Raw genomic sequence first — 16,313 nt, 5'->3', positions numbered from 1 at the left:
GCACCGACATGGTGCATGTGAAGCCCGGGTTAGATCCACCTGGTGGAGGCGAACGTATCATGAGGTTTCAGCCCTGATCCCCGGAGCGGTTTCACTCCGTGTTCGGAGTATTGTTACGTTCCGCAGCAGTTGCTGTAAACTGTGAAAATGTCAAACTTGTAGACTCACTGTCGCCAGCCGGGGCTTGCGTCATTAACTGGACCAGTCACGGCACTCCCAATAAAAGGATCGTATCCATCCGCTATGAGAAGAGACCTCTCTGTGCCTCCCAACAATAGATCATGATACAACTCTCGTGTTTTTCTTAAGAGGAATAAAAAAAAAATGAGAGTGTGTGTTTCAGGGTTGGGTTGAGTTTAGGAGGAAGACTGTGGATCCTTCCTCCTCCAGGAGACTTTCTACTTTTATAGGCTGCAGGTGTAGAGTCTGTGCACGTGGAGGTGTGCACGTCAAAGAAGAAGAATGATTTATTAAATGAAAGAGTCCAGTGAGAAATAATCTCTTACACATATTAGCATGCTATTATAAGATCATGTGTTATTATTTGAGTTATTGCGAGTTAAACAATAACAGGATGAAGAACCGTGTGAAGGAGGAAGAACAGGTGGGAGTGTTGTTCTTCCTCCCCTCTGTTGGTTAGAGCCACTCACTGTGTTTAAAACCAGGTGGAAGCAAACCTGGGGTTGATTCCCGCGACTGTGCGTGGCTCAGGTGGCGCCGCGCACATGCACACGCACACGTGCACGCCCCTGCTGCTGGTTCAGAAATCCCTGAAAATCCTGTTGAAGTTCCAGGAGGGGGGGGGGGGCGGAGGGATCTCTCGTGCAGGCGCTGCGGCTCCAGCCAAGCTGACGCCGCCGCGGCTGTGTGGCTCCGCTGGAGCTGCAGGAGGAGCAGGAGGCTCCGGGCCCCGCAAACCTGCGTCAATGTCCCCGCACAGCACCGCAGAGGAACCGGAACACTGCGGGACTCCAGCTTCACAATAAAGGCTGGTCAGTGACGTGTTGAGCTGAGCTGTGAATGATGCACCGTCAATTTAAAATGATTGATTCATTTAGATTAAAGAACTAAATATTGGAACGTAATTATTATTATAACTAATGATTATAATCTGTGTATGTTGGACATGATTATCATGAACATGTTGTTGTGTTTGCTGCGCTATTTTCTTACATATATGTGTTTTTTAAAATCATTTTAAGTCTATTTTTATTTTCAACTTGATTGAAATAAATAGCGAACATAAATCATGTTTTAACTTTCTTTTTGATAAATATATTGTATAACGTATAGGTATAAAATAGTAACATTACATTATTAGAATACAAGATGTGGTTTGTCCAATTAATGAATCGTGATTTATTCCTCTGACGCCACATCTCGATTAAGGAAAACCTCCATATTGGAGCTCAAAAATATAATTTCTTTACTATAGCAAAATATTAATAAACTAATTGAAAACAAAGTTAAATATTACACTGATTCACAGCACACACTCTCCATTCATTTCAAATTCTCGAACCCAATTCCACATTTTTAATTTTAATTTGTTTTATTAAATATTATTTCATGTTGTTATTTTTTCCTTATTTTTTTGTATCATTATTTTATTTACGTTTTCATTTTAATCTTCTTCTGCTTTTATTTTGAAATCTGCTACCGGACACCACACATACTGAGGTGAGCTTGACACTTCAACGTCAACACATGCTCGCAGACACACAAACAGACACACACCTTCGCAGAGCCACTACACCGGGACTCCTTCCCACGCGCAGGACTGTCTGCCGCGCACTTGTCATCACTGCTGAGGTGAGGACACAAAAACTAACTTTACATGTTTCCAGAAATGAAGAAATTCTCACACAACATATTATATTGTGAGTGTTTTCCTTTATATCCTTGAACTGTTGTTAAATACTTGTAAGAAGAAGAAAAACGTGGCACTGTTGGGCAACTTCTTGGGAATGAAATGTTCTAACATTATCATTATTTTGATTATGATCACATATTTAGTCAGATGATAAATCAATAAACCTATAAAGTCATTGATTTTGATATTAATCCACAGAATTAGGATTGTGTTAAATGCATGCGTGTGACTGATTGATGTTGTGTCTGCAGTGCTGGTATCAGACTATGACAGGAATGACTGCTCGCATTTATCCACTGTGCCGTCAAGGTGAGGCTTTTAGTGGCTTAGTGCACAGGCTGGATGTTTTAGTCTTGGCACAAAATGACTGGTTGTAGTCGTAGTAGAGGAAGCTGGCGTGTTTACTTTATTTGGGGCAGGGGGTGTCCTGGTGATAAAGCATTAGGTAATTAGCCTATCTCAGGCTGCAGACTCAGTGACGCCAGGCTCCATAAAGCAGCAGCAGCAGCAGCAGCAGCAGCACAGGACTGATGCAGCAGTCAGTCTGTGCGCTCTGGCTGTCACTGTAAACCGCAGCTGTCTGTCTGTGCGTCTGTGTTAATGCTCCCGCTACTTCTACAAACATGCAGCACAATGTAGAGCACTCAGGCTGGATTACACCACTTACTATTACCTGTTGGCATCCAATTAGAAAGTCCACAAAGTCCTGGAGGAGCATGATCTTGTTGTGTTGTGTCTCTTAGATGCGGATGATTGCATGTCCAAAAACAGAAGCTGTGGTTAAAAAAAAAAACCTCCACTTCACCTTTGTAGGGAGAATCTGCTCAACATTTACTCCTCCTGCACAACTAGCAGAAATAACCTGACATGCAAGAACGCTTTATAGTATGGTGGGAAGTGTTTTTCTGTCAATATGTTTTTTAAAGTCTGCACCAGGAGTGCACACAGAGCTGAGAGAGTAAGAATGCTTTACAGTAGAGCAAAAAAAAAGTGTTTTTCTACCACATGGGTCAAATATGATACCGTGTTCTGCAGGACGTCCTGCCACAGGAGATAAAACAAGTAGATCACCATAATAAAGCTACTATTGAGCCTCACATGTGCCTATTTTTACTGTATGAATCTCTGAGAAAACAGATGTGTCAGTAAGATTGCCACTGGAGCGACATGCACTAAAAAGGATTAAATATGCTGGTGGAACAGAGTGAGTACTTAATTCACCTTAATATTTCCATACCTGATTGATTTCATACCAGTTTTCAAGAGATTCTCAATGGGCAGAAAAACACAAACATAAAAACAGGGAGCTCTCTCTTTCTGTCTGTCTCCCTCGCTCTCTCTCTCCCTCGCTCCCTCTCCCCCTCCTGTCCTGTGATGTGTTCTGGCCAGACAGTATGGCTCCTGGGCGTCAGTGGCATGATCATAGAAACAGAGGCCAGAAAGGACATTCCTCATTGTTGGTGAATCTAGACATGAGCTTGGCCCCTTCTTGCCCTGCTCTCTCTCAGGCAGTTTTGGATATGTGGTTATACTTTATTGATAAGAATAATAATAATAATAAGAAGAAGAAGATAAGATAAAATAAAATAAAATAAGATGCACCTTTATTGATCCTCCGTAGAAGAAATTCAAAGTTGACAAAGCAGCACATGGAAATAGAAGTGTAAGGGGAAAAAATAAGAATAGAAACAGCATCTAGAATAAATAAGATACATTAATCCCTAATTAAATTCTGAGGTCTCTTTTCTGCCTGACCTCTGAACTCTCTCTAACTGCACATCTTTTAAAAATAATATAATAACATCTTTATTTATTCAGCACAATACAAGTAAAAATACACAAGTACAAATACATAGAAATAACAATAAAAACTTATTTTGATGTAAAGAAAACTACAGATTCTGCCTGTTGTATTTACTTTTCAGCTAAATTCGACTTTAATGCTGTGTTTCTCATCTCTTCTCTTGCCAGGTGATTGAAACTTGACCTGAATTTCTGGCTGCGTGAGGAGCAACCTTTCCTGCAGGAGGCTTCAAATCCAGCGCTGCTGGATCAAATCCCTCCTGTGCCAACTCAGAGAGGAGATTTAGGGTTTGCGCTGCACTGGCAGGAGTCCAACTCCTGCAACCAGCTCTGCTCGGAAGTAGCAGCAGAATACAGACAGAAAAGCCTCTGTTTACACAGACTCTACCTCTATTATCCTCACCTCTGTTCCCTTGCTGTCCCGGCGACTCACTTTACTGTCCTCAAGGGAACTTTTTATCTCCTAAACATCACCCATCAGCTCATCTCGGCCCTCTCCCTGTCTTATTCATCTCAAAATGAACTCCTCAAACTCCATTACGTCCCTGTTCTCCTTCACCAGCCCGGCTGTGAAGCGCCTGCTTGGCTGGAAGCAAGGTGACGAGGAGGAGAAGTGGGCAGAAAAGGCCGTGGATTCACTTGTGAAGAAGCTGAAGAAGAAGAAGGGGGCGATGGAGGAGTTGGAGAGGGCACTCAGCTGTCCCGGGCAGCCCAGTGAGTAACACAGTGTCTTAACGGGAACTCATGCAGGGGGCCACAACATAAACCTGAAGGGTCTTCAGATGATTTACAGGATATGAAATAGTTTTTACCCCAATGTTTGAATGTTTCTTGTGCAAAAATCGATACTTTACATTGCTGGACCTCTAAAAATTATTGAAATTTAACAATTTGAGAAGTAAAATCTTTGGTGGACAACAAACAACATGGGCAACACGTGATGAAGGGGGTGCAAAGTAATGTTTCACGTCGTGAGATAAAAATGTTGGCGGCCTCTGGTCTCGTCAGTGAAATATGAGCTCACATGTTTGATTGTGAAAGATGCTTTTTTTTTTCAATGTGTTCTTGCACAAGACCTGGAAACTAAAACTAAAGAAACTGTCATGAACAGCTCCTGAGAAGTCCTTGTAATAAAAGCCTGAAATATGAAATTATACTTTTCTAATTATAATTTTTGTCGAAAAAACATTATAGAATTTTTCTAATTTTTTTATCTTTTCTGAAATGTTTTAAAATTTTTGATAAACTCATGATAAAAAAACATATCTAGAGTCATGTAAATAAGCCGCGCACGCAAAAGAACAGAATTGATGCTGATTCTCGTAGCTACTACCCAAGAGGTAGAAAACATTTTCAACCTATAGAAAAGGGTGAATTTACTCGTATATATTATAACACATAGATTTAAACATGAAATGCATCGGACCATTTCATCGAGCTGTATTGACGTCCGTGCCGTTTCATTTTAAATCCTTCAGGCAAGTGTGTGACGATCCCCCGCTCGCTGGACGGCAGGCTGCAGGTGTCCCACAGGAAGGGTCTGCCACACGTCATCTATTGCCGGGTGTGGCGCTGGCCCGACCTGCAGTCGCACCACGAGCTGAAGGCCCTGGAGTGCTGCGAGTTCGCCTTCGGCTCCAAGCAGAAGGACATCTGCGTCAACCCCTACCACTACAGGCGCGTGGAGACTCCCGGTATGAACATTATCAAAGTAAATCCTCTGAGTTAGCTTTACAACGTGAGGTAATTGTTGAATTGTAATATGGTAACTGTAAAGCTTTTATTGGTTCTTACATAGAGGCGGGACATCTGATCCGACAAGGCGTTCCCGAGCCAAAGGGATTTGCAGTAACATGATCTTTCTTGCTCTTTGTTTCTACCTCCTTCTTTCCTTCCCTTGTCTCCTCTCAGTGCTGCCACCAGTTCTGGTCCCACGCCACAGCGAGTTCAACCCTCAGCACAGTTTACTGGCAAAGTTCAGGAACGCCTCTCTGCACAGCGAGCCTCTGATGCCCCAGAACGCCACTTACCCAGACTCCTTCCCGCCGCTGCCCTGCTCCTCCTTCTCCAACTCTTCCTCCCTCGCCCAGTCTCCCACCTCACAGAGTTACCCCACCTCCCCCAACAGCTCCGCAGAGCCGGGCAGCCCGTACCACATCACAGGTAGGGAAGCAAAAACAAGCAAGCTGACACCTTTTTAAACGTTGCTGTCTTATTCAAACATCTGTCACAAAACCAAACAGGCTGCAGCAGATTCTGACTCCATAGCTGTTTTCAGACATAAATGTCCGCACATTTGGGTCTTAACTTTTTCCGGAGTTTACCTTTTTCATATGAACAATGCAGCAGGAGACTGGTTAGACGTGTTCACAACACAGAAATCTCTGGAGCCTTCAAATGAGGGGTTGCTCCTCTGCAGGGGCCAGAAATAACATGAATTTAGCAGGACTTCTCCAATCTCATCTTTCTAACTTGACATCTTTGTCTGAGTCTTGTATCCGTATTGTGAGTAATTTGCGTACAGGTCCCCCAGAGCAGATTATCTGGAGCTCAGTGCAAATATGAACTGTTTTGCCTATTTATCATCTCGATGTGATCTGTGACATGTGTTCCCAGCTGAGACTCCCCCACCTCCGTACACCATGATGGAGACAAGTCCTCATGACGATGTGAAGCCTGGCAACTCCACAGCAACCACTAAACTTACCTTTTCTGCTCCACACACAGGTAAGAAAGTAGACATGCTAGGTACTATACATATACATATGTATAGAAAAACATCTCTCTACAGGTATAGAGATGTTTTTATTTATGCATACTGAGGCATTGATTCCTTCATATCCTCAACATCTCTGCTTCTGCTGCAGATAATGTTGCAAATCAATGGCACCAATGTGGCGTTATAGGATTTTTACATCCCCATGATAAAGTTTCTAAAGTTCAATACAGCACAGGATAGAATATGTTCTCTCCACCTCTGAGTGAGCCCGATCTGTTGTTTCCTAGATTTACGTCCTGTTTGCTACGAGGAGCCGGAGTACTGGTGTTCCATAGCTTACTACGAGCTCAACAACCGGGTGGGCGAGACTTTCCACGCATCGTCCCGTAGCGTCCTGGTCGACGGCTTCACTGATCCGACCAACAACAAGAACCGCTTCTGCCTCGGCCTGTTATCCAACGTCAACCGCAACTCCACCATCGAACACACACGCAGACACATAGGCAAAGGTAGGCTCGTGCAGGTAATTTATGTCGGAGCACATTCTGGGTTTTTTCAGAAACTGAAAGAAAGTTTTTTTTTTCCCTGTAAAAATCAGTCTTCAAATTTTATTTCCTCCTGCACAGAATCCTTCAGGCTACATAATGTTTTTTTCTCTCTTGGTTAAAGAGCTAAGAAAGGCTGCTTTTGTTGGACAGACATCAAGAGTCTCTGTGGGTTACAGTAATCTGTGCTCTGAGGATGTGTGTGGTTTTCTATGATAGGGGTGACACAAAGGGTTGAGGGTGGTTTGTCCCCAACTCAGACGCTACTGACACGACTCCGACATTCCTCATTTACAAGCGTAGATGCCCTATTGGGTTTTTCTCTGGTGGAATATGAAAATAACCCTGTTGAGGCGACTGACTGATAATTGCTGTGCTTGGTTTTTTTATTGTTTTTATGCTCTTTTGGACATTTTAACTGTTATTTTTGCATCACGGTAGAAGCTTCTAGACATTCGAGTTGTTGATTTCCTTCATCCTTTGCAACTATTTAGACTTTTCCCTCCATCCCTCTCAGGGTTGCACCTGTACTACGTGGGTGGAGAGGTGTACGCCGAGTGTCTGAGCGACAGCAGCATCTTCGTCCAGAGCCGTAATTGTAATTTCCAGCATGGCTTCCACGCCACCACCGTGTGTAAGATCCCCAGCGGCTGCAGCCTCAAGATCTTCAACAACCAGCTGTTCGCTCAGCTCCTGGCCCAGTCCGTCAACCACGGCTTTGAGGTCGTCTATGAGCTCACCAAGATGTGCACCATTCGAATGAGCTTTGTTAAGGTACTGATATAACATGAGGCACGTGGGACGTGTTAGGATTCTCACTGTAACTTTGTATTTTGTTATTTTGACCTTGAGGTTGTCAAATCCCAACGTGGACTGAAAGGTTTAACAGCTGAGTTTCATGGTCTGTCCTCTCTTCAGGGTTGGGGCGCTGAATACCACCGTCAGGATGTGACCAGCACCCCCTGCTGGATTGAGGTACACCTGCACGGGCCCCTGCAGTGGCTGGACAAGGTCCTCACACAGATGGGCTCCCCGCACAATCCCATTTCCTCCGTGTCATAACATGAGCACTCACGTACTCTTGGTCCTTCACACAGGTAGTCGTAGATTCTGTATGCTCCGCTCTGTTCAGGTTTTCTGTCCCGTGGTCCTTTTCTCTTCACCTCTCACACAAAATGAAAAACAAATATTACAGCTTTGTCAGCCCCTGCAGCAAGACTGAAAAGACACGTATAACTGAATGTTCAAGTGTTCTTTAATTTCAGTACGATAATGAATTTATCCCCGTTTCCATTGGGACATGTTGACTGCACCCAAAGTTAAGAAAATGTGGGATTTGTAGGTACTGAAGACTTGTGTTATGTCTTTTAAATGTTATTGCTGTATTATGTAAAGTATTGTATAAGTGTTGAGTAATGTTTGACTTCCTGTACTGGTTGCTTTTTTCCCTCATTCCATTAAAGTGTTTTTTTTTCTTTAAGATTTGAATCTTTGTTTTCTTATGATAAATGAACAAAAACATCACATTGAAATAAAAACAGAGAGAAAACTCCAGCACTGTGGTTGTATGTTTCTGCCGTTTACGTAATTTCCTCCCCCAGATTGATCACTGTGACCTTTGACTACTGAAATCTAAACATCTTTTATTCCAAGTGACAAGTGGTCAAAAGTTAAAGAAAATCCCTCTAGGCAGTCATGAGATATGAATTCAAGTGGCTAATAAAAATGGCTTTGACTCTTTAATCAGTTAATCCATGAGTCTTAGTGAAAATGTGCGCCAAGTTTGAGAGAATTCCCTCAAGTGTTAACAAGGAGTGTTTTGTGAGCTCTCACAGTGACCTTGACCTTTCACCACCAACTTCTTGTCGGGTCATCTTAGGGTCCAAGTTATCATAAGAGTAGGAGGGACGGTCGGACAACCCGAAAACATAAAGCCACTGGCTGTCATCGGTGCAGAGGCAAAATTGTTAGCATCATTATTTAAGTCTCATCTTCACAGCAGGGGATACACACCTCAGCTACACGGGAATATAACAGAACGCAATTTAATTTTCAACACACAAATATTCATCCCATCAAACTTCACTTGCATTCCTTTTTGGACACAATTTGAGTTTACTGTTTTATGAATGCTTCACCTGGACATGATAAAAGTTTTGTGTTTAAAATTTCCTGGAGACCCATCTGAATAAAAATGAGGCTACAGAAATGCACTGCACAAACTGATGGACACACGTTCAAAGGAAAGCATTAAAAACCTCAGAGCACTGCATAAATAACACTAAATAAATAGCACAACAACAAACAAACAAAGGCTGTAGTCCAGGGGGTTTCTTGCAGCAAAGGGAAAAAAACAGGAGGATCAAATTTTCAAACATCTGTGCAATTTTAACTGGACATTTATGATCCAGAGTTTTGATCCTTTTTGCCAAATGTGGAATAAATAATGGATTGGAAATCTAATATCTTGCATTTTGGGAATCATATTTCATAAACAGTACAAGACATGTTCTGATTGCATGGTTAGTCCAGCCTTTTAGATCCGATGAGTTCAGTCGATCTGTCTCACCACCTGCAGAATTTGTTGAGTATCACAACGATCCATTCATGCATCAAATGCCAGCGTTCGCGGTGACCAGCCACTGTCAGCAACCCTGGAACTGTCCCTGTGATTGGCTGCGGCTCTGTGTGGCCAGGAGCTGCTGCTGCTGCTGCAGGAAACCGATCACCTCTGGACTCCTGAGCAGTGACTGAAACACACACAATCAATTAGATTTTAGTGTAAAGTGCAACAACAAATATTTCTGAAGATCTAATGTGTTTTTCTGCCTTTGTAGGGAAGATAACGCCTTCTGTCAATTTTTTTTACATCGCATTTACATTCACTAATCACAAGATGTGCATTTTTATTCAGACCTGCACCAAATTTCGAACACTCATAAATATCAGTCCCCCAAACATGTCTGATTTTTTCCATTAAGATCCATGAAGTTTACTGAGAGAAATCTATGACAATGTTAAAAAGAAAATGTTTAAGAATAGAAAAAAAAAATCCTACATCCACCCTGTGATCTTGATCTGCACCAACATTTTCTGATTTATTTTCTGATCCAAACAACATCCGTCCACGGCATCCAATAATTATTTTTTACATAATCCTCCCGACAATCAAATGAAAACATAACCTCCTTGATGTAAAATCTCTGAGACAGATGTGGTACGGGTCAGGGAAGAACCCAGAACATTGTGGTGCCTGTCCCAATCAATTTCTCTAACACTGCGTTTTAAAAATCAGACATTTGAGGGAACAGATGTTAATGCTTATGAGCGTTTTAGTGCAGATCCCAGTAGAAATGTGGATGTAGTGAATTTGAATGTGGTTACATGAGGAACTGTTGGCGGAGGTATGTGCTCTACTGGCTCACATTAGGGACCATCAGTGTCCCACTGTGACTCACCAGTCTCTTCTGGTTCAGGACCTGCTCTATCAGGGAGGGTCTGGCTGGTCGGTCCCCCATGGCACCAAGTCGCTGCTTGTTCACAGACACCGGCCGCTCCTCAGAGTTTTCCTTCAGAAAGACACAAACATCCATTGACTGGGACCGAACCACAGTTTACTAAAGTTTGTAAGAAGTTGCGCAATAACTTCTCTAGTTATGAAAGTATGAACAAAGTTTAATCTCACATCTATCTTTCCACTGGACATGGCCTGGTCGCTCTTCTTCTTCTTGTACTTGTCCTTGTACATCTTGTTGCGGTGCTTCTTGCACATCCACGGCTTCCTCTGCTTGGCCACCTGCGTCGTGGTCTCCGTGCAGCCCTCGTACGTGCACTGTTTGGGGGCGTTGTCGCCCTCCGAGGTCTCCTCGTCGTTGAGCTCTTCCGGGCTGGCGGCGCCGTCCCGGGGGTCCGAGGTGTCCAGCACGTCGCTCTCCTCGTCCGGGTCGTCCATGTCGTAGGAGGAGGCGTTGTTGTCCGGTTCGTGCGGCGTTATCACGTTCCTGCTGTCCACCACCCCGGCTTTACTCACGTAGTACCTCTGCCCGTCTTTAGTGAGCAGCAGCGTGGACTCTCGGTCTTTGTTCGCCGGAGCTGAACCGTCATCTTCGCTCATGACTGCGGCGAACAAACGGCTACAGCCGCAGCTAGCTTAGCTTAGCTGGCGATATACCATTCCGTTCGCTCTCGTTAGCCGAAGCAGCGATGTGTAAACATGCCCACACGCATGTTGGATTATAACCAGACGTTTCTCTGATCAATATAATTCGACGCGGAGATAATTTCGATGATTTGTAGCTTCCTGCCGCTGAACTGCTGCTAAGCCACCGTGCTCACTGCTAGCACCTTCTTCTTCGCTGCTTCAGGTCATAGCCTACACTGACCCCTTGTGGTCAACGTGGAAAATGCATGATCCTTAGAATGTGTATATTTGATGCAAAACAAGAGAAAAACATTAATTTATAAAAAAATATAATATAATACAACAGATGTTCCCTTACGTTCCCCAGCCTCTGATTCCTGAAATCCCTGCATTCATAATTTAAAACGTATAATCAAAAAATAAAATATAAAACAAGTTTTTTACAGTTAAACTGTAAAAGAGCAAAATAGCAACAAAATCAAGTAGAAATATTTATCCTAATTGTTTCCTAATTCTCGTTTTCACAATGTTTTATGTTACCATTTTATGTTGATTTTAATTAATAGAAATATAATTATGTATACTGCTGAGTTGCATGATATATATTAATATGTTTTTATGTTATTCCATTGGGTTGATTGACTTATGTATTTATTCATATTTTTATTTTATAACTATTAATATTTTTTGCTTATGCATTCAATGTATTTTGTTTTAGTTGCTGGTCTAAATGTAAGACATTTAAATATGTGTACTGGTGAGGCCTAATCTGTAAAATTATTTTAATGGGCTGGTCCTACATTTTCTATGTTAAAATCTGTATCTTAAAAACTTACAAGGAACTACAGTTGTCAGACAAAGCTATTACTCAAGTTAAGTACAAGTATCTGTAATTGTACTTAGTTATGTTCTAACCCTGGTAACAAAATATTGTTCAGTTTACAACCTAAACAAAGACATGATGTATCAATATATTGATGAGACTGAATGACTCTAATCAATACTCACACTAAAATAGCTGAGTGCATTTTCAAAGATCTACACGTGACAAAGCTGAATATTTTTGAGGGGGAGCAGTTTCATTTTTCAGTCAAAGCAAGTGTTCAGATCTATAATGGCCCCTCTTGTTCTGCTGTTCCTGGAAGTAAATAAACTCTCAACTTCTGGGAAAATAGCTCAGACATAACCCCTTTTTCATGAAACCTCCAAACTCTACCTTACAAGTGAAAAAAATGTTATTGCTCTTTATCAATGCCACACAGGACTTCTTCATTTCATCAAATATTTCCTGCCCACCTCTGATAACTGCACTTTAAATTTGAAAAAAAGTGTTTTATTGTACTGTAACCACGAGAAAGCCAAAAACAAATTACCATGAATAGATGGAGTGGATAAAGTTTCCTCTTTTCTCCATTATCATCCCACCTGTGTCACGTACAGAGCATTTTGGCTTCCACTTCTCTGACCACAACGGTTGTGGGATTTACGACAAGTGGCCCCTCAGCAGATAGTGGTTAACAATAGCACAATTAAAAGCCTCAGTGGGATGATGTGCATGTGTTTTATGAAATGTTCCATTCAATAAAACTGTGAAATAAATTGACTAGATTCAAAATGAAAAAAATATACAAATTTTAATAAAACCAAAAAAGTAATTGACACGTCCTCAATATATTTGCTTTATTTACTATATTATATTAACTACATATCAGGATGAAAACAGTTTGGATTCACTTATAAGATAAATATCAATCTTTATATAAAGGACTTTGTTCATTCAACTCGTAGATTCTGCTTTTCATGTTTGATTGTTTGAATTCAACTTTATTTTCATAGGAATTTAAATCTATTCAATAATATCATGAATCATTTCTCATCAATCTGTAATTTCCTCATTAAAAATCTACACAGTAACCGGCCCTCCTGGTTCATCACAACATGAATTGTGTTCTACACATCTGGCTGAAGGATCATTTCACATATAGAAGCTCTACAAACAACACCAACACTTTGTTTTTGGAACATGTTTTAATTATTACTATTATTATTGATAGATCATTGTTGAACAGAGGTACAGGTATTGGTATTGCAACAGATTTGAACACTGTGGTGCAGCTGTGAGAGCACTTTGGTAAACCACGTGTGCCCATGTGCAGGGGAGAGTTCGTCCCAACAGCACAACAAACTCATACTGATTCGGTCAATATGACGGCACATCACTGTCTATGTGTGACAATGGGAACAAATACACAAACTTCTAGACACATGTGAACAACAGCAGGGAGAAAAATCTGAAAAGACAAAACCCCTGCATCTCGCATCTTCTCTGTTTTTTTTTTTCTCACATCAGTTATTGGGAATCCCTTTGTTTTTACAGAGGAAGTGACATCATTCCCAGTGTCCGACAAGAAGAAAAAATGGTCGTCTCGTTTCGTCTGTGTTGATGAATGTAAGCGCTGCAACGTCAGGTCTTTTTCAACATTACTGTTTTGTTTCATTTCGACCTGATCGTCTCTGAAAGTTTTTTTCTTTTGCTGACACACACGTATGACTGAGTTCTCTACCAGTAAAGAAATATACTGTGTTGTGGACTATCAAAATAAATACAATTATGTTATTTACATAACATATAAACAATACCTCATCAATAAACAGCTTTTTTTTTTAATAAGAATACGCTACTGAATGTCTGTCACGCCTCCATCTGAATAAATGAAGCCATGAATGAGGTTGTACAGAGCTGAAATAAAACCCTCTTTATCTGCTTCTCTATTGTGCTGCTGGTTCTCCGGCATCCATATTGACTCTGTCAGTCCTGTGTGACTGCACCTAAACCGCAGTACTTTGTGCAAAAAGGCAGTCGCCCTCCGAAACTCTACCTGAAACATTTCTCCAAAGCCACAAAAAGTGTTGCAAAAAATACACTTTTCTTCACTGCTGGAATATGTGGATGAAATATGTCTTCGGTGTCGGGGAAAAAAAATGTAAACAAGGCTTCATATACACAAGCGTCACAAAATAACAAGAAATCAACGGACAATGATCGTGTGAAAATGAGTGCATCACGGGAAAATAGTTCAAATGTTGAGTTTGCTACACAAGCACCCAAATTCTTGAATTTTATGTGTAAAGATGCTATGGATGAAGAAGAAATTTCAAGGAGCGATCCAATGCACCATTATTGTCATAATAGCAGTCCGTGTAAAATGTAAACTGTAAAACTGCAATCCAACGTTACAGGAAGGCAATGCCAATACTGTGTTTAGCACAGGATTATAGCACAAGTGCTGTCTTAGATGTAGTTTTCAGTGAACACTGTTTTCTTGAACACATTTATTAATAAAAAAAAGGTTTTTCTCCTCTCGTTTTCAAACATTACACTGTTTATCAAGGCTATGCTCACACCTACCTCACAATCTGAGCTTCTACTTCTATTCCATTATTTCATTATTCCACAAAGCTCTAAAGGACAAGTCAAGAAAAAATTGTCCTCAATGAAAAAGGGAAAACACATAATCAAAAAAAATGAGAAGAGTATGAATAATAATGAATAAATAAGGTTCAATAAAACATGAACATTAGTCCATATTCTCATATTGCCATAGAGCTGCTCCACCATAAGGAAGTTTCCATGTTGAGCCCGGATCATCACTGAAGGGTGAACAGTACACTGTCGCCCTTCGTTGCTCCTTGAGCCCTGCAACATGTGCTCAGGTGAGAGAACGTTAAAAAAGGAAATAAAGAAAAGTCTTTCACCTCGTTCTGCCCTCTCCCTCTTCCTCGTGATCCCTGTTTCTTGTTGCCTCTTTAGTTTTTCTCACTCAAAGGGCTCCACCCTTTGATCCATCTCTCCTCCAGGTTTAGAGAGATGGATTCAGGGACGATAAAAGTTTTTTCTCCTCCACAGTTTTCCCCTATTCACCCTCAGCCGTAGATAAAATATGTCTCCTCCTCGTCCTCCTCATCCTTCTCCTCCTCCTCCATACAGAGGGAGGAGATGGATGAGGATTTATGTCTCCTCGCTTCTTCCTCTGCACATCTTCTCCTCCACCTGCTCTCTAGAAGGGCGAGCTGGGGGAGGAGACGGTGCTGGCTGAGCTGATGGAGATGTCATCAGAGTCGGACGGGAGGCTGGGGTGCGGGGAAGGGTCAGAGCAAGTCTCAGGGGTCAGAGAGGGAGGGGCCATAGGCAGGCCGGGGAGGCAACTGGGAGGCTCGGCCCGGGGTGCGTTTGTCGTAGATGTTGTCACTGGTGTCACCGTCAGAGTCGTCTGCAGGGGCGGCGGCTTCACATCCGGGTGGCGTCCTCGTCTGAGAACCTGCCCCTCCTTATCAAGAGAGGTGGCCTGAGGGGGGGAGGAACAGGAGAACATTATATCCTTTGATACAAAGGATCCAGTGGAACAGTGAATAAATCCAGTATGAAGGGACCAGGAGAGCCAAATGTATCTAACAATATTTAACTATATGGTTAGAATAAGGATTAAAAAACACATTTAGATTAATAAAGTGGTTGAGAATTACGTGTGAATCTTTGCATTGAAATGAAAAGAATTCAGGCAATGGGTTGGTATTGATGAGTGTGTGCAACGCCAAATAAAAAGCTGGATCTAGTGAATTTAAATGTGATTTCATAGGGTGACTCTTAGACCTTTACGAGTGCTGTTCTCTTTTCTAATATATTAAATTGTTGTTTGGATTCTTATAAAGTTTTGCATTAATTCCTCTTATCTTGTTACTGTAAATATCAACGAATTATTCGATTGAACCGTTATAACCACGACTCTCTGGGTCCTTCCATAAATCAGTGAATACAGTCACACAACAGGGGGCAGTGCATGGGAGCTGAAGTCCTGTGTTCGTAGATGCAGCCATCACATCAAGCAAAAACAATCACTGACATTCACTGACACGAGCATGGGGATGAATTATTTGGAGAGGCAGCATTCACAAAGAAATTGCATAAATAAAAAGTGTCTGTTACTAAAAATAGGACATATTCAACAGAGAAATTTCGAATCCACAGGGTTTCCACCAAAATCCAGGAGACGATAAACAGTGAAACGACACGGAGAACAACGATGCAGGTGCTGTATGAAAACTGATTTGCAGTGAGCATGGGATAAAAACCACGGACACAGATCACAAAGTGGGGACGACATGAAGCTGTCAGAGCAGAAGCATGGCAGGTGGGGGGGGGGGGCATCAATTTCAGAGACACAATTTTGGTTT

The 16,313-nt window shown here is 41.8% G+C and overlaps 3 protein-coding genes across 6 annotated transcripts in view; 1 reads left to right on the top strand and 2 right to left on the bottom strand.

The window, feature by feature from the left end:
- The first annotated feature begins 1,675 nt into the window (after positions 1 to 1,675).
- smad9 (SMAD family member 9) lies at positions 1,676 to 8,420 on the top strand. 2 transcript variants are annotated; one of them, XM_020097193.2, is made up of 8 exons: positions 1,676 to 1,812; positions 3,845 to 4,390; positions 5,155 to 5,370; positions 5,588 to 5,839; positions 6,293 to 6,403; positions 6,683 to 6,904; positions 7,458 to 7,714; positions 7,859 to 8,420. In XM_020097193.2, exons 2-8 carry the CDS (start codon positions 4,195 to 4,197, stop codon positions 8,000 to 8,002), a joined length of 1,398 nt encoding a protein of 465 aa, XP_019952752.1. In that variant the 5' UTR covers positions 1,676 to 1,812; positions 3,845 to 4,194; the 3' UTR covers positions 8,003 to 8,420. The 2 variants fall into 2 exon arrangements, with proteins under 2 accessions (XP_019952752.1, XP_069395773.1); XM_069539672.1 differs by lacking the exon at positions 1,676 to 1,812 and adding an exon at positions 2,130 to 2,182.
- A 549-nt stretch (positions 8,421 to 8,969) lies between these two features.
- rfxap (regulatory factor X-associated protein) lies at positions 8,970 to 11,385 on the bottom strand. The gene is made up of 3 exons (XM_020097194.2): positions 10,626 to 11,385; positions 10,399 to 10,509; positions 8,970 to 9,690 (listed from the first exon to the last, which is right to left on the bottom strand). The coding sequence occupies exons 1-3, from the start codon at positions 11,052 to 11,054 to the stop codon at positions 9,586 to 9,588; spliced, it is 645 nt and encodes a 214-aa protein (XP_019952753.1). The 5' UTR covers positions 11,055 to 11,385; the 3' UTR covers positions 8,970 to 9,585.
- A 1,705-nt stretch (positions 11,386 to 13,090) lies between these two features.
- The window catches only part of dclk1a (doublecortin-like kinase 1a), a 47,047-nt gene continuing 43,824 nt past the window's right edge, over positions 13,091 to 16,313 (bottom strand). For all 3 annotated transcript variants that reach the window (XM_069539794.1, XM_020097188.2, XM_020097191.2), the window contains one exon: positions 13,091 to 15,427. In XM_069539794.1, coding sequence (XP_069395895.1) covers positions 15,140 to 15,427 — 288 coding nt within the window. In that variant the 3' untranslated portion in view covers positions 13,091 to 15,139. The remainder of the gene's footprint in view (positions 15,428 to 16,313) is intronic.

Source organism: Paralichthys olivaceus, chromosome 15 (genome assembly GCF_024713975.1).
Source record: "Paralichthys olivaceus isolate ysfri-2021 chromosome 15, ASM2471397v2, whole genome shotgun sequence".
Taxonomy (NCBI): domain Eukaryota; kingdom Metazoa; phylum Chordata; class Actinopteri; order Pleuronectiformes; family Paralichthyidae; genus Paralichthys; species Paralichthys olivaceus.
This window is presented reverse-complemented; position numbering and strand designations above follow the sequence as displayed.